This window comes from Jatropha curcas, chromosome 7 (genome assembly GCF_041381405.1).
Source record: "Jatropha curcas cultivar XTBG-Jc1 chromosome 7, XTBG_Jcur_1.0, whole genome shotgun sequence".
Lineage (NCBI taxonomy): Eukaryota > Viridiplantae > Streptophyta > Magnoliopsida > Malpighiales > Euphorbiaceae > Jatropha > Jatropha curcas.
Genome location: NC_143157.1, coordinates 20,026,538 through 20,045,463, shown reverse-complemented (window position 1 = coordinate 20,045,463; position 18,926 = coordinate 20,026,538). Strand labels below are relative to the sequence as shown.

General features: G+C 33.9%; 1 protein-coding gene across 1 annotated transcript in view; it reads left to right on the top strand.

Moving 5' to 3' along the window:
- The first annotated feature begins 8,510 nt into the window (after nucleotides 1–8,510).
- LOC105639203 (hypothetical protein) overlaps nucleotides 8,511–18,926 on the top strand; it is a 32,824-nt gene continuing 22,408 nt past the window's right edge. The window contains 4 exon segments of the mRNA XM_012223185.4: nucleotides 8,511–8,826; nucleotides 10,574–13,497; nucleotides 16,118–16,241; nucleotides 17,353–17,435. Coding sequence (XP_012078575.2) covers nucleotides 10,735–13,497; nucleotides 16,118–16,241; nucleotides 17,353–17,435 — 2,970 coding nt within the window. The 5' untranslated portion in view covers nucleotides 8,511–8,826; nucleotides 10,574–10,734.

Genomic DNA, 18,926 nt, shown 5'->3' with positions numbered 1-18,926 from the left:
TTATTTAACTCTACTGAAGACCCATGCATTGCATAACTTACCTTTCAAAGTTAGTAGACCGCTCTTCACACTAGTGTTATGGTTAAACCATTTGATTTCGCAGTTATATTGTTTACCCTTTTGAACTCCTATATTCCCAATCTACTTTCTGATCTCTTATTTGCTTTTGCAGATTTTCTTCTCCTTCGGCAATTTGGATCCACCAAGCAAGAATAGAAACATGACTTCCTAACAAAAGAGATATGTGCCAAAGATATAGACTCCCTGGAAAAAGTAAAGAAAAAGGCACCAACATAGACCAAAAAACACTTGCATCTAAGCGTTCTGTGTAAGTAGCCAACAAACTAAAGCCCTCATAAAGATTAGTCTGATAAGCTTAAGGCATATACAGATGACTCAGAGGCACAAAATCTCCACCGTAATATAGAATTTACAAATACATACTGTTAAACTGTCAAAAATTGAGTTGTGAGTAAATTGTGAATTAGCCTTTGTAGGCTTAATTGAGTGACTCTTCAGTACCTCGCCTTACTTATATAAAGCTCTCTCCTATCTCATTTGCTTCACTTTGTGTTTCTTGATTGTCAGAGCATCTCTCTCTAACTTATCCAAGTAAATTTTTACGTTTTATCTCTTTCTTCTTTTTTCCTTTTTCGTTGGTTAGGACTATGAGTTCTTCTAGTGATAAGGATATTCAAGTATCACTTGATCAATCCGGTGATGAGAACATCGAAAATATAGACTTGGGGGTGGGCGAGGCCAAAGGTAAAAAGGAGAATGTTACGATCACCGACATACCTTCTAACATTGATGAGGGCGAGCTACTGGACATATGTTTTATGTATAGTATTGTGCCATAATACAAATTGATTAGACCTTTAGAAACTATAAGGGTAATCAAGCTATTGGATGAAGACTCTATCATGGTGTATGAGGAACGCTTCCGATCTGGGGTTCAATTTCCTTTGTCCGAGCCTCTGAGATCATTTTTTTAATGATTACAACATCAATATTATATAGTCAGTTACACCCTAATGGTTTAAGACTCTTATGTGGTCTGATAGCATTGGCTAGCAAAGGTGGACATGCTTCAACGGCTCGAGCGGTTCGGGAGCTTTATCACTTTTCGTTTCGCCCTAACGAGGATCATTATATTCTTTAGGCGAAGAAAGAATGCAATGTCTTCTCCTAGATTTCCAAGATTTCTTATTTGAAGAACTGAAAATCCAAATATTTCATTGTTAAACGACCAGAGGGTTTGGAGTATCGAACTAGTGGTCGGAAGATCCACTTCTCCATCTCCCTACTTTACCCACCCCCTATGATCGAATTTGTGTGGAGTTAATAAAAGTCAGGGGACTGAGATCTATTAACCTAAGGTAGGTGATAGTTGATGGTTATCCACTTACTCTCCTGATGGACCTATAAGGCCCAAACCTTCCCTTACTAATAAATGTTGTCCTTAGTCGTATTTTATCTTTGATCTTTATAGTGACATTTTTTAATTTCTTATTTTTCTTTTTGTGTAGGTATGGCTAAAAAAATGAAGAGTTCTAAACTTTTCAAGGTGGCTGAGGCGATGAGGAAAAAATCAAATGCAGGCAGTTCAGAGAAAGGGGTGCCACAGGTTGTCGAAACAGGGGCGACTCTGGAAACTCCTCAAGTAGAGCACACTTATTCCAATCCTCTTGTCGAACCGAGCTGTAAGAGACCAAGAGATGCATCTGTTCCAGTTTCTCCTCCTCCTCAAGCTGGCGAAGCGATGGATATCCGAGCTTACTTTATGAGTAGGTACGGGGCTAATTGCAGTTTGCTGTCTAATGCACCTAGTCGCGAGATGGCTCGCCACTACTTGTTTCCTGTGGATGCTTATTTCTTTGATTCCATGGATGACTTGGCGAGGAAGGATTTTATAAATTAGAGTCTTTTTCAAGCATTGAATGCTAATAATATCAATTTTGCTCTAACCAAGCTAAAAGGCGCCTATACTGAGATGGAGGTGAAGAAGATTCAAATGGAGGATGCGTTGAAGAGTGCTGAAGTCTCAATGAGGGAGCAAGAGGCTCAATATAAAGTAAAGCTGGTTGCTTGTGACGCCGATCTAGAGAAGTTGAAGGAGGAGAATTGGGACTTGCTAAATAAGAATAAAGATCTTGAGGACAAGGTAAAAGAGATGGGGGATGAGCTAAAGGGGCTTCGGGACCAAGAAGGGTCTATGGTGGAGGATCTGGCTAAGGCGTGTCTGAGCTTTAGAAAGAATATTCTGACTAAGCTATAGACTAGGAACCCTGATTCAACTTGGAGTTGGGTGAACAATGTATATGCTAATGAGAATGAGGGGCAGAAAATGTTAAAGCGGACAATACTTCACAAGATCATAATGTTGGTGGTTCGCCCCCTCTAAGGATAGATACCGAAGTGTCAGCCGACATCCACCCTATTTCTTCTGAAGAGCAAGGCACAACTGAAGATATACCTTTTAGGCAAGACATTTAAGTTGTTTATAGTGAAATCTATTGTACTTAGATTTAATAAGGGAACTTTTTTATAATTTATCCTTGTTTAGGAAAATTTTTAAGATGACCTATATAAAACCTTTCGCCCTTATGTTAATGAAAAGAAGTTTTTTGAGTATCGTTTATAGGTCATTCTTGCCACTTTTATAATTCTAAGTATTTTTTTATGTTGAGTATTTATTTATGCATAAAGATGTATGTCAAATCGGTGAATTGTGCATGGCCGAACTATGTTTGTATGATGATTTATTTCCTACCTTGAGTAAGGATTGTTTAAGTTTATTCTGGCGAGCTATTAATGTCCTAACTACTGGACTTGGATAAACGACCGCTTAAGTTTATTCTGGCGAACTATTTATGTTTGAACTACTAGACTTGGATAAGGGACCGCTTAAGTCCATGTGGCGAGCTAGATACGTCCGAGTTGATGGACTTAGATAAGGGACCGCATAGGTCCATATGGCGAAATAGGTATGTCCGAGCGGATGGATTTAGATAAGGGACCAGTTAGGTCCATATGGTGAACTAAGTAGAAAGCAAAAAAGTTTTTAAGTAAGATCCTTCAGGAAAAACTTAATGCATCATGTCTTTCTTACCTTTATAAGGCATGATCCATTAAGTGAAAAAACTTGAGGTCCCTTTATTATTAAATATAAAGTTATTTTTACATCTTATTGGGTGAAAATACAGTATGTCTTCTTTAGATTATTTGCGTTCCATGTCCTGGGAAAGTCAGCTCCTTCAATCTTCATAAGTTTATATGTACTCGAGCCTAACCACTTTGAAACTTCATAGGGACCTCCTAGATCTATCCTAACTTGCCCACGCCCGCTGAGCATTTGGTTATTTCCACCTTTTGCCATACTCTATCCTCCTTTTTGAACTGTCTACCTTAGACCTGCCTGTTGAAGTACCTTCTAATCCTTTATCTGCATGCTTCAACTCGGACCGCAGCATCCTCTCTAAGCTCCTCTCCAAAGTTTAGGCTGATTCTTAGATTCTCGTTGTTGCTGAGCTCCTCATATGCTCTTGTCCTTTTGCTGGGTATACCTATTTCTACTAGTACCATTGCTTAGGTCCCATATACCAAGGAGAAGGGGTTTGTCTTGTTGCTTGCTGAGGTGTAGTTCTGTAAGCCCACAGCACGCTATTTAGTTCATTTACCTAGTTAGCTTTCTCTCCATCTAACCTCTTCTTTAAACCTTGTTAGATGGTTCTGTTGGCGACTTTAGTAAGGGTATTTGTTTGCGGGTGAGCTACTGAGGTAAAATGGAGTCCGATGTGTTAGTCTTCATAAAAAGATCTAAAGGCTCCTGAGTCAAATTGCTTTCCATTATCAGTGACAATCTTGTGGGGCACATCCTACGTGAATATCACATTGTTCTTAAAGAAGCAAATGACCCGAGCTAGGGTGATGGTACTAAGGGTCTCGGCTTCTACCCATTTAGGGAAATGATCAATTATAACTACCATAAATTTTCTTGTCCATGTTGTTGTAGAAAAAGGCCCTAGAATGTCTATCCCCCAATGAGCGAAGGGCCAGGCTGAACTTAAGGGTTGTAGTTCTGAAGAGGGCTTTTAGCACACGATCATATTTTTGACAAGTACTACAATGTCGAACATGGTGGCGAATATCTTTTTTCATTGTTGGCCAATAATACCCTGGGAGTAGTATTTTTCTTGGAATAGCATTTGATTACTAGGCCGGACATCATTTTGTATGAAATCAATGATCGAGCTCATCCAGTTGCTATTAGGCTGGGATATAAGGACTTCATTTAGCTCATAGCTTCGACGACTTTGGCGTTTGGTCATCACTTCCTTTGGCAAATCTTCTTCTCGCGCTGCAGCTTCTGCTATGGAGTTTGCTTCCTTATTGTTACCGCACATGTTAGAATAGAGAGCAAAGTGAGAGCCAATCAATGAGAGGAGAGCAACAAAAAAGGGACAGCAAATGATTATGTTATTACAACACAAAAAGAATTAAGAGGCTGTGATTATTTTACAAGCTTAGGACATGGGACGCCAAGGCCAACCACACAACAATTTTCAAAGTTTGTTATTTATGCCTATTTTTCCTTTTGTGTATTTTATTGTGGTTTATATATTTGTAATAATGTTAGGCTAAATATCCAGATCTACTTATGGGATTTTTTATTAATTTAATATGCAATGTTAAATAGTTTGATTTATGTCTAAATGCTAAAATTTCTTATTTAATGTGTTTGAGCTTAATGCATGTAATGTGTTAGGCCCCATATTTGCATGATTTTGAATCTGCTTGTTAGATTGAGAAATTGATAAGTTAGATCGGATCCCACATATTAAGTTTAAAAGTTTAGACCTAGAGATATGTTAAGTTCTTTGAGGGTAAAAAAATTTAACACCGACTTAATGAGTTTTAATCGTGTTATGCTATGAGAGTAGATGTCACATGATTTTAACATTCCATTTAAACTCAAGAGAGGAATTTAGATACCCTAGGTTAGTTCTCCTTCAGGAATTGACATAATAACTTTTTAATCACGTTATGCTATGAGAGTAGATATCACGTGGTTCTAACAGTTCACTTAAACTCGAGAGAGAAATTTGGACATCATAAATCAATTATTCATGGTTTGCACTAGAATTAATAGAGATACCATAGCTAGATTATCTCAATCCATTAATTGCTCGAAATTACTTTTGATTATCTCCACTTGCTAATTTTAATTTGAATATATTCAATTTAATTTGCAACTTAGTTTAATCATTTTCGCCATATCTAATGTTCCTAATAATTGTTGAACTAAAAAATTAATAGCCTATTCACTAATTCATGTGGGATGATAATCTTTTTACTACTTGTATGATCCGTGCACTTCCGGAGCACATTCAAAAGAGCGAACAATTATATTTGTGTGTCAATCATATGTGAGAATTCAGGCCTTATATTTCTAAGTAACACCAAAAAGTTAATTATTTTGAAAAATATAATGAAAAAGTTATGAAGGAATGTTTTAAAATTGAAACATGAATCTAAGAGAGGAGGAACATTTTATATGTTAGAGTTAAGCATAAGCTTTTTTATCTTTATTTCTTTATTTCCTTTGTCTTCTCTATATTCTTCTCCCATTCCTCAATCCATTGTTATTCTTCCACTTTGGTTGTTGTGTTAGTAACAACCTCCATTTTAGCCTTTGTTCCTCATTTCCTTATTCACCCGCTAGCTCCTTAACTCCATCACCAATAAATCTATAGTTATCTTCCACTTTAGCATTCATAACTCTATCTTTTGTTAGAAAAACAAAACTCATTTTCTTTCAACTCTTGACATGCTTCTCTTTTAATGCACACTAACCATGATATTTGGTGGACAAATTGAGCAACTATATTTATTTCATGATGGAATTTGTCAAAAAAACTCATTTTGAGCTTTTTGTATATCTAGGCCAAGTTTAAAGGCAAAATGAGCATTTTTCTAAATTTAAACAGTAAATGAATAATGCTTAATTTATCTTCTACATTTAAATCTGATACATAATTTATTTAAAAATCAAGTTTTTAATCATTTATCCTGCACACTTTTTACCATATGCAGTCAATTTAATAAAATAAATAACAAAATTGATCATGTAACTATCTTTTCATGATTTTTAGTAGTAGCCAACGACTTCATTGTACTTTCAATCTATGCAATTCACAATTGTTCAGCCATAATAAAATCAAACTATTTCAAAAACCTAAAATGAAAAATCCTATGATTTCTAAAGACAAATAAACATCAAGAGCAACATTCTTACGCTTCTTGTAAAGCTTATCAGAAAAACTATGAAGAATGGAGGATAGAATCATGAAAAGTGTATCAAATGTGAATAAGAAAGATCAAAACCTTGCAATTTCAGTGGCTTAGATTGCAGTTCTAGAAAAGGAAAAAAATAAAAATTTATTACATAAGAACTATATGATGTAAACTAAATTATTGAGTTTTAAGAAACTTTACAATTCAAAAAAAAAAAAAAATCAACGTTTATAATTTTTCAGCTTTTAATTCAACTCTTATATTTGTAAACTCAATTTTCCCTTTTATAAAAAATATTATTGTGATAAGATGTTTTATGATCCTAATCTAGGGTTAATTGTGTTTGTTGAGTAAGAAAAAGAGGAGATTAGAGAAAAAGTAGAAGAAAAGAAGAAAGAGGAAGAGAGACAAAAGATTGAGAGACAAATGAACTGAAGAGAGAGAATAAATTATTGAATTATTATTTCTATAATTTTTAATTACAAATCAGATTTATACCTTTTATGCATGCTTGCCATATCAGATTAGTTAAGCTATGCGTTACTGACATATCACTAATATTAAAATATAAGCTTACCATAAATTGCTAGCTGATTATGTTTGGTGAGTAAGAAGGAGAGATGATTAAAGAGAAAATGGAAGAAAAGAAGAAAGAGGAAAAAAGGCAAAAAAATTTGAGAAAGAAACTAAATGAAGAGGGAGAAAATAATTGTTGATTTATTATTTATGACATTTACACCCTTTATGCATACTTGCCACATTAGATCAGCTAAGCTATGCATTATTGATATTGTTATTGATATAATATATAAGATTGCCACAAGTTGTTAGTCAGATATCATATGATCTTAAATAAAATTATTCGTGTTGGTAAGTAAGAAAGAGAGAAAGAATTAAGGAGAAAATGGAAGAAAAGAAGAAAGAGGAAAAAGACTAAAGAGATAAAAGAAAATAAAAGAAAACTAATTGAAGAGGGAGAAAATCATAGTTTATTTATTGTTCCTGACATTTCTACTTTTTATGCATGCTCGCCGTATCATATTAGCGAACCTTTGCATGATTGACACATCACTAATATTGATACATAAGATTGTCAGCTAAGTATATCAGTTATTACAGTGCATCAATAATATTTGCAATTACATATAATTTTATTGCAATAAGCCCTTAACTCTTACCATCTAGACAATTGTATCTTAACAAGAATCTAAATTGTAAAAGAATTATTTTTTAGAGAAAAAAAAAAATATTTGTTCAGAATAACTTAGACCACATTAGTCACACACATTTATACCCTTTATGCATGCTTGCCACATCATATTAGCAAACTTTGCATGATTGACACATCACTAATATTGACACGTAAGATTGCCAGCTAAGTGCATCAATTATTATAGTCCATCAGTAATTTTTGCAATTACATACAATTTTATTGTAATAAGCCCTTAAATTTTATTATCTGGATAACATTATCAAAATCTAAATTGTAAAAGAATTATTTTTTAGGGAAACAATATTTTTACTGAATAATTTGACCACATTAGTCACATATCCAATTTAATTCAATTGACCTAATTATTTTTATTATTAAAAATGTTAAAAGAGAGAATGTACTATGTAATATAAGCGTTATAAATGCTGTTTTTTAAGTTTTAAACAAGTAAAACATAATATAAATTATTTAAAAAAAAAACATAATATAAATTAAGCAAATCAACTATGGTAAAACAATTTCCAAAGTGGAAAAAGTACACAAGATAGTGGCGCATTGTAAGATGGGTCAAGTATCGACCGATTTAGTTCAAATCAAACCAAATTAATATAAATCGAATAGATTAAATTATTTTAAATTCAAAGTAAATTCAAATAATGTATAGAATGAGTTATTTAATTTATTCCCATTTGATTTTTAAACTAATTTTGGCTGATTTAAACTTATTTTTAGGTTTAATAGAAATCAAAATGAACACAAATTCACAAAATGATTTCAATCTTTCTATTAAAATCAAAATGGAACCCATTATATAAAATATCAAATCGAATTGATTTGGCTTGAACCAGTATAAACCAAATTTCATTATCGTATCCATTTCATTAAATTCCATTTTAGGCAAAGAAATTGTCATTCCGTCTAATAATTTATTAGCAAAAACGGAAACGCAAATGGACAAAGCAAAAGCAAAGCAGAGTCCGTTAGACAGTAAGAGAGAAAAAGGTCAAACAAAACAAAGCGTACACTACCATTACATACACTCTCACATGGTAGTTCTTTTAGAGAGAGAGAGTGTACATGCCATTTGTTATACCGGAGAGAGCACTATTCGGGTTCTCCAAGGCCAACCACTGCTCTTCTCTCTCTGAACAGAGCCCACTTTTAGTGCTCTCTCCATTTCTCTTATCAGGATTCTCCTTTATCTATTTGTCTCTCCCCACTTTCTTCCTCTTATGAGAAAAACCCATCAATTTTCTTTAGATTTCATACCCTAATTTTATGTGATTACTTAGCTTTTATTACAGTTTGCAATCAAGGTGAGGCCTCCTTATTCTTCTTGTTCTTATGTTTTTTTTTTTTTTTCTTTTTTTTTTTTAAGATTTTGTCTTTTTAGAACTATTTGATTGAAATGTGAAATTCAAATGTGAGAAATGTCTGCAGTTTCTTACTTTTCTAGGTTGCCATTTCAACATTTCTCTTTCTTCTTTCCTTTTTCCTTCTCTTAGTCTCTGTTTTTTGGTTACCCTTAGATCTTAATTTTTCATTTCTCAGTGCATGTTCAATTCCGGCTGTTTCTACAATTTTTGGATTGAAATTTGCCTGATATTTGAATCTTTATACAAGATTGGTTTGCCAGTTCATGCAGTTGGAAGTGGTAATTTATCGGGGAAATGTAATAGTGGGTGGTGGAGTTTTATAACGACTTCAATAGTTGATGTTAATTGGCGGTTGTGTTTGAAGGAACTGTTTAGGAAAAATATTTCTGCACTATGTTACCATAAATGACATTTTTAAGTTCGTGTGCTTTTTAGGTTTTATTCCTTATAGGACTGTTATTTGAATTTAGATTCTTTCCTCTTTTGATGTCAGATTAAAATTGATTGAATAGTGTTGATGGAAGTCTGGCATTTTTTTCCTTATGTAGTTAAAATGCTGATTGAGCTATGTGAAATGTAGATAATTTTGTTGTTCAAGGCGACATAAAAATTATGGCAGTTTTAATTATTAGGAAAAGGGAAGGTTAGAAAATAGTCAAAATAGAAAGTCCTAAGCAGTTTCAGGTTTTCAGAAACCCAAAGAAAGCTGAAACCAGCAGTGTATCGAGCAGATTAGCAACTGCCATCCAGTTGGGAGTGTTATTTACAGTTTCCTTCAAATTTGTTATATCATTTACTTAACTGAAACACCTTTTGCTTTAACTAATCTATTTATTTATTTTATAATTTCGTCAGTTCCCTTCTATATTAGATTTGGTATTTTAGGTAATGCTATAGCTGGAGGAATGGCTTCTATGCTATCATGTGGTTACCTTCCCATGGTAACAGACAAATGATCCCCATCCAATCCCAATAGTTGAAAATATTTCTTTTTTAGGATTTGTTTCTCCGTTTTTGCTGTGTTATGATTGTAAATTTAATCAACTGCACTGATTGTTCGAGCTCATTCATAAAACTGATTATTTCATTGTTGCTTTGATTTCTCTTAAAGTTTGGAATGGCTGAATGGTCACCTTTGGGAATTGTCTCACTAGCTATTGTGCCTTAATTGTGGAAAATTGATAAATTCATATTTGTTTTATCCATGCACTCCACATTTAGAAAATTCCCCTGGGACTCTCCTCTCTTTTCTTTGATGGGTGGTTGGTTTGAGAAGTGGGTGATTATGACACTTTAGACATAACATGCTATTATGAGGGTGATGGATGTCTCGTGTGTTCTCTTTTCCTTTAGTTCCATCTGGTGCAAAATTTCTTAAGTTTGAGGAAATTATCCTTTCACACTTGATTTAGGTCCATAGTGCATGAAATCTACCCAAAAGTTTTTACAACGTTGTTGTTATGTTGAATTTGGTTCTCTTTGATTTAGAAGTTTACATATTGTTCTCTCTCTTTTTCTCTCTCTCTAATTTCATGGTATTTTGTTATCAATAAATGGTGGAACCAATATAAACTTCTAGGTTTATATAATAATGCAGCTGCATAATTGGCATTATGTATTGCCTCTTGAGTTGCATACTATTGGCATACTACTTACTGTTTTTGCCTTTTGTTTTTCTTTTTTCCAGATCATGACACATTAATGGGTGCCATTGCTTGTTAACATATCTAGTACATTATCAAGTGGTTAGCTTGTTGCATTGGAGATCTAATTTGCTGTTGGGGTAGGCCTATCTTGTGTCTGAAGTTATTAAATAGCAAAGGTTAGAAACTGTGGGACATAGTAGTAATGCTTGACTCGAAATTTGAGGATTGGTGTAATGATGGCTTTGGGGGTTCACATCATGAGAGCTGTATTTTTTCAGAAGTTTTCTTCGGGAAAAAAACTGGGGACACAAGTAAGGGGAGTCTTCTTAGTGGTTCAATTAATTTTGAGAGTGAGGACAGTAGGACGGCTGATATTTTATGCTCCAACAGCGAGAACTCAGCCATAACAAGTCAGTCCTCCTCCAAAAGTTCTTTGGTGGAGGATTCTGATATGAATGAGAATTCTGGAGGAGCTTCTGCAGGTTGTTTTGAAGAAAGACTAGAGAGAGATGACCAGAAGATGAGTGTCAAGCGAATGAAGTTTTCAGTTGATGGCCCATTCATCGCTGAACCTGATACAGTAAAAGTTTTTCCTTCATCTATGCAACCTAAAGAGATTGCTAATAATGAGCCTGCTGTTGATGCAGACTCGGCTACCCAAACTATAGCGTTATATATAGTTGAATCATCCTGTCGGGGTGCGATATCTTGTTGCCATCTGCCAAAGCAACAAGTAGAAATGGACAGAGGTGGTGATGCACATGAAAAGGATACACCAAAATGCAGTTCACTGAATGCTGATGGAAATGCTGGCAAGGAGGTGGCTATTTGTAAAGCTATTGCTTCACCTGTTTCCCAAGAGAGTTTTGCAACCAAGCTTTTGCTTCCATATCCTTCGGCAGCAATTACAGATAGGCCTGGGTCTCCTATTCATGTTGAGGAAAGATTAAGGGAATTGGAGTCACCAGGATTGGATATATCCAATACCTTGAAGATGGATTCTAAGAAGGATCCTCGTCCTTTTCTCCAGAGCCATATCATTCATTTACTTGCAGCATTGGGCTGGTGTATTGAAAGGCGTAAGAGACCTAGTCGGAAATATCCAGAGACTGTCTATCGATCTCCTGAAGGAAGGATGTTTCGTGAATTCCCTAAAGTTTGGAGGGTATGTGGTCAAACTTTATATGCAGATAGATACAATTTGGTGAAAGAAGAAAATGTTAAGGAATGGACTGATATAAGTCATTTTTGGTCTGATCTCTCAGTTGCGTTATTGAATATTGAGAAAGAGATAGATCAAACTGATTTTGTTAACACATTGGCTCATCAGTGGAGTCTTTTAGATCCCTTCGTTAATGTTGTATTCATTGATAGGAAGATTGGTTTATTGAGAAAGGGAGATACTGTCAAAACTGCAGGAAGCTTGGTGATTGACAAGCATGAGAAAAATGATGCTATTATGGCCTTGGCGAGTGAGGATGGTTTGCAAAACCAGTCTGATCTGAGAAATTTGTTGCCTTGGCATGGTGATCCTTCTTTAAGTACTCAAAGTGCATCAGAAATTAATGAAAAAAATTACCATGCCTATATTCAGCAATCTGGCGACAGGAGTTTCTCAAAATATGATGAACAGAAAAATGGGGTTGCGAGAGGTCAGGGAAATGATTCTATTTATGTAGCTGAGAAAGAAGGAATGTGTTTAGTTGATGCTGCCAATGGGATGGGAAATGAGCCTTTCAGAATGTGCATGGACAAGGTAAGCTGTGTTGATGTGACTTCCTTACTACCTTGTGGGTCAGAAAGCACTTGCGCTCAGTTGTGTGGTTGTGTTTGCGATGTCTCTGTCACTAATGGAAATATTAATGTGCTGGGGGGATCTGAATCTGTTTCCCCTCATCAAGATAGTAGCTTGGTTGATGCTGATGATGGCGTTGGTCACTTAGATTTTTCTTATGCTCAAGGTGAACCAACTTATACTCGACTTGTAACTTCGGATGTTGCGCAGAAAACAGAGCTCGGTGAAGAGGATAGACAGTGCACTCAAGCTTCTAGTTTAAAAACTATGGATAGAACTGTTGTTATGAAAAAGAAGACACGCAGGAAGTCCAGAAAGATATCTGAAATCAGATCAGCCCCTTTATGCCAAAGCAATGATGTTCAGTTGGAGCCAAAAGAACTGAAGGAAAACCTTGCTAGCAACTCAAGAACTAAAAAGAGCTGCAAGAAGATCTCACCTCTTGCTACTGGCCTACATCAGGTAAACAGAAGAGGCCCAAAGAAGAAGATGCATCATAATCTTGATGGTTGTAAAAGCGGACGAAAGAAACTAAATGAATGCCTAATTAAAGATGATGACTTATTGGTGTCTGCCATTATTAAAAACAAAGATTTCAGTGCGGATGCCATCAAATCTACTTACAAAAAGAAGGCATTCAAATCAAGAGCTCGGAAAAAGATTAAGAATAAGAAAGGCAGCTGTAGTTTACTCCCTAGAAATTTTAGCAAAGTGGGGAAAGGTTACAGCAATGGTAAGTGGTCAATAATGCAATCTAGAACGGTTTTGTCATGGTTGGTTGATGTTGGGGTTATATCTCTAAATGATGTGATCCAGTATCGAGAACCTAATAATGATGCTGTGGTGAAAGATGGTCTGGTCACAAAGGATGGCATCATGTGTAAATGCTGCAATACAATGCTTTCAGTTTCTAAGTTTAAGAATCATGCTGGCTTCAAGCTAAGTCGTCCATGTTTAAATCTCTTGATGGAATCTGGAAAGCCTTTTACTCTATGTCAGCTGCAAGCATGGTCATCAGAATACAAGACCAGGAAAAACACGACTCCAGTGGTGAGAGCTGATGATGATGATGAAAATGATGATTCATGTGGACTTTGTGGTGATGGTGGTGAGTTGATATGTTGTGATAACTGTCCCTCAACCTTTCATCAGGCGTGCTTGTCTACAGAGGTTTGTCTTTTGCATTTTTACATGGTTTATGCTGCTTCTCTTTACATGTTTTTATAATTGCCTTCTTCTTCTCTCCTTTCCCTTCTTCCCTTTCCCGTTTATTTGAACCTCTAGGAAATTTCAGTATCAGCCATAAGTGGCTCTGAATAACACTGATATTGAAGACCTTTTCATTGAGATCACCAATTTCCATCAATCTTTCTGCCCAAACATGTACATTTATTAAGTAGACCGCTAATTTTTCAGGCCCTTGGTAAAAATGAAATAAGTTTGTTTAAGGAGGGTGATTGTCGACATCTAGGTTTGGCTCAAAGTTATAGAGCTAGCTGTTGGGGGGGGGGGGGGGGGGAGAGAGAGAGAGAGAGAGAGAGAGAGAGAGAGAGAGAGGGAGGTGTATCTAATTTTTCATTTCTTCCCTTATTCTTGGAGATTTTTCTCTGTTGCATAAACAGGTATGAGAGAAAGGTTTTTGTATATTTCTGTGTGTTCAATGACATTACACACATCTTATTTATACACAAACATCTAGCTCAAAATTGGGAAAAATGCAAATAAGGGAGGAGCAATATTCTCTATAAAAGTAAGGAAAACAATCACAAAAGTGGACAGGCTCTTATTTGGTTTTCTTGATAGAGTAGTACTAGAATTAGGCCTAATTATGTAGGTTGACTTTACATTTAATATTCTAAGAAAAGAATGTTGTGTCAAATTTATATTAAAAACATTTTTAATTATAAAATTATTTCAGGTTTTATAGTTTTACTAGCCACATGCTTGTGCTATGCACACTTTTGATAAATATTAATTTTTAACATTTAATTTTAATTTTAACATTTCACTTTTTATTAAAATTCTTTTCTAATATTCATGTAACTTATTTGTAATCAAATGAATTTAAAACTTGTAAAATTCAAATTTATGATTTAATTTTTTTTTTATTTTAAATGATAAGAACATCATGATAGAAATAACAAATAACAATCAATAATTATAATAATAAAAATATTTTAATGAGAATTAATTGAAAATAACAGTTACAACTTACATGACAATTAATAAAGGGAAATGAAATGCCAAGTGTAGAAATAAATATTAATAAATAATATTTTAATAAATATTTACTTTTTTTAAAATTTTATGTATCAATTTTCATTAAAATATTTTTAATATTTATACAGTTGATTTGTAGATAAATAATTTTAAAATTTGCAATGTTCAAATTTAATTTAACAAATATAGATAATATTTTGTAAATTGTAATTATAATATTAAACCATTTTTAAAAAATATACGATGATATGGTTACAAAATAAAATATTCTATTCGTTAATTCTATTTATTTATATAGTCAAATAAAAATTTGTGATTTTGATGGCCATTTCATTTAGTGGAAAAATTTGATTGAGCTAATTATTTATTTAATCATTTATTTAGTCAATGACTATTGTTTCATATATTATTGATTATCATGTCTTGACATTTATGATTTTGCATTTAATTAATTAATTGCAATGCATACTAAGAGGAGGCTAATTGAAAAAATACGCCATATGACGTTTCTTGGAAAAACATGCCAAGTGGAAGCCTTATAGAAATGCCACATGTCAATTTCTTGGAAACAAATGCTTGCTTCATATATATATATATATATATATATATATATATATATTTATTTATTTCTTGTAATTTAGAGGTAATAGTTAATTTCGAACATTGTTATTTTTAGGGCTGTAATGAGCCAACATATTTATGGTTTTGCCTTTTAGATTCTGAATTCCATATGATTGTGGATTACAATTTAGAAGTGTAGCATGTATGATCGTGAAGCTTGTGTTGTGTTTGAGATGGTTGGGAATGTAACGTAATGATACACATGGATTTGTATGCTGCAAAATGTTGTCCTTGTGTCTTTGGAAGGAGGTGATGTGATTAAATTTAATTTCCCACCATGTAACTGGATGTTTTTCTTGCCCTTTTTTTTTTCTTTTGTAGGAGTAACTGGTGAGCATCTCGGTAAACTGAACCAAACCCGTCCCAACTGAAAAACCATATTTAAAAAATATAAAAACCAAACCAGCATAGGAAACCAAACGGAAATAATCCATTTTCTTAAATAAAAAAATGAAGCATAAGTAACCGACTTCATAATTATTGCCTTTCTAAGCAAACCGATTTATTTGAAAAATAGAATCAAACCGATAAAAATATGTCGATTCTGTTCAGTTTTCTTGTTGAACCAAAATTTGAATCGATCCGAACATAATTTCAGTTGTTTTGGTCTAGTCAGTTTTCTTGAAAAACCAAACCGAAAACCAAAATTTTTATTTCTTGCTAACCGAACCAAATTCGCTGAAAGTTCAATATGAACTGAACCAGGTTGGTTTTTGTTTAGTCATTTGGTTAGAGCCAAATTCTGCTCATCCCTACTTTTAAGAATATCCTCAATATCATTAAGGATGAGAAACAATGCTTTTGTTAATTGTTTTGAGCTGTTGTATATTCTCAACATTTGCTACATAATTTTTTGTTTGTTCTGTGATTCTGAGTGAATTATTTGATTAACATTATATCCAGTTTAATATACAAGAACTGAGAAATTATTTTCGTTTGTTTACTTCAGGAGCTTCCTGAAGGCAGCTGGTATTGCTCAAACTGCACTTGTCGGATATGTGGGGATTTGGTTAATGATAAAGATGCTTCCAATTCTCTTGGTGCATTGAAATGCTCACAGTGTGAGCACAAATGTAATGTTTCCACCTCTCAAGGCCAGCTTTGCTGCTGGATTGTTTGCTATTTGTCTGTAGCTATATTATTTTGCTTGAATCCAGTGTTTTAAATAACAGAATTGGAAATAGTAACAGAAGCAGAAACTGTGTCATGGAATCAGTCTAAGAAGGATTTTAATTGTTCCAAATTGGCCGCCACCTGCTGTAAATCACTCAAAATAATAATAAACAAGAATTCGTTTAAATATAAGATAAATACACACATATACACGCGCACAAATATGTTAAGTGAATAATTGGACAGAAATGGTTGTTTTTGATATTCTGTCTGCTGTTCTAGGTTATTGGTGAATAACCCATAAAGAAACAGAAAATAACATCACAGTGGGCTGAACTTCCGAAATGTTAAGAAATGACAGTTATTTAACATCCTGCTTTATATCTATTATTTTTACTGAAGCTCATGTATGACTTGGAAATCTTTGGTGCCAAATGTGCATTTTAAAACTGGACCTTAAGTTCAGGCTAATATTTTTTGGAGTAAAAAATTTCTCCAAGGCATGCAATGGCATATAGTATTGATTTAATGTGTAAAGTGAAAGCTTTTATTGATTTGAAACCCTACTTTTATGTTGATAACTTGTACGCTGCTTATCCACTCTTGTAGTAATAAGTAATGTTGGAGAGCTTTTCAGAATTTGAAGAACCATGTAACTTTTGGATCATGATTTGCTTGCAATCTTTGTAAACTTTGGGCTTTTATATTCTGTGTACAATCTAACGTTGGGCTTTTATATTCTGTGTACAATCTAACTTTGGGCTTTTTGCATTTGATGCCACTATTTGTAACTTCTGTAAATTTATAAGTAGTTTATCTTTCCAAAAGCATCCATGAAATCAATTGGTATTCTAGAAATACTTGTGTAGCCATTACTTCTACATGTGAGCAGTTATTCATGATTTCTCTGTGTTATCATGTTGTTATCCAAGTCATTAGGACCTTCTGATCTTGGCTTCTAGTTAGTGGTTGATGATGGTAACATGGACTTTGTAGCTTTTAATTTCTATAATCAATGTTCTTTTCTTGTCATTGGGTTTCTAATTCACCTGCCGATTCTTATTTTTATAGATCATGAAACATGCTGGAAAAGGAAAAATATACATAAAGATGCGGCTTCTGATTCTTGGTTTTGTGGTGGGAGCTGCCAAGAGGTATTTTTGCTCAACTTTCATAATCGTTAATTCATAGAAGTCTGAATTATTACCATAGTTATTAAAGGCGCGCCTTACTTGAGGCTCAAGGGCTTGCGCCATTTACCTTTCTATTTTTTTTTTTCCTTGAACAATTCACCTAGGATTTTCTTTGAATGTAAAGCTGTCCTGCTGAGATCTGTTACATAAAATAAATAAAAGAAATAGAATACAACATAAAAACCAGTAATGTGCTTTGCAATTCAGCCTTGGCTCTTCCATCTAGTGCTCACCTCCTACGATCTAGCTTCTAACCAACTGCCATTCAAATGTCTCTCAATTTCTCTTCCTATATTTGCCATCTATTTTCTTTCTATTCTCTTCTGCAAGTAGTTTGGGAATAAGTCTTAGTTGTTGTTATTGTTCTTAATTCTACTCCTTTCTATCTTAGCTCCGATATCTTAAAATATAAGTCATTATGTTGCTGATTTTTTTCTGATTTATTTTTTTTCCTTCATTTTTTCTTATTTATTCCTTTTCTTTTCTTGATATGTTATATATAGTTTTTAGATTTATGTTTTTTAATTTTTTCTTTTAAAATTTTTGCGCCTCAACTCGATCGGGCATGTGCCTTTGCCTAGAGGCTAGCGCCTTGGCTCAAGCAGCCCTTTGCATCTTTAATTACTGTGATTAATACCTTTTATAGTAATGGAACTTCTGGAGTCTTTTCCCGCGTCTTTGTTGCCTTCTCTATGATTGTTATGTGGTTATTAGTTTTTTTTTGGCCGAATACATAAATTTACCCTTGAACTTTGCTAATTTAACCGAATAACACTCTAAAATTTTATGAATGACCTATTATACCTTTAAAGTTGTCAATTTTGCCTACATTGAACACCTAAAACTTGAAAGGACAACATGAAATCAAATTCTTTTAAGCTGATAAAAAAACAAATTTTGTGTACCCTTTTTGGTCTTTTCCACTATTACTTATTCACCTTTTTTTCTCACCGTATTTCCTTATCGTCAAACTTTCTGTATCTTCTCAAATCAACTCTCTCTCCTACCATTCTTCTTCTTCTTCTTCTCCTTGCTATAGTAGGCTCTATCATTCACCTTACATTAGCCTCTCTTGTAATATAATGGAAAAAACAACAAATTTCAGTTTCAGATCTGTCAGGAGGAAGCCCAACAGAGATGAATTGCTTTTCTGCCAATATATGAGAAGAGCAAGAATGGATTGGGAATATTTTTTTTCTTTTATTTCTTTTAACTAGACTGGGAACTGGGGATGGTAGTAAAAGATTTGATAGCTTTCTCCTTTTGTTTTTCTTTTTTTTTTTTTTTCTTTCTTCCTATTTCTCCTTTTCTTTTTATGATTCATTTCTGGATTTCTCAATCATCTATCAGACCCATTTGTAGCTTTTCAATTATTCTTCTTATTGAGACCATAAAGAAATTCTAAATCTTGTATTGTTTCCGCAATGTTGAGCTAAATAGGAAAGGTCTGAA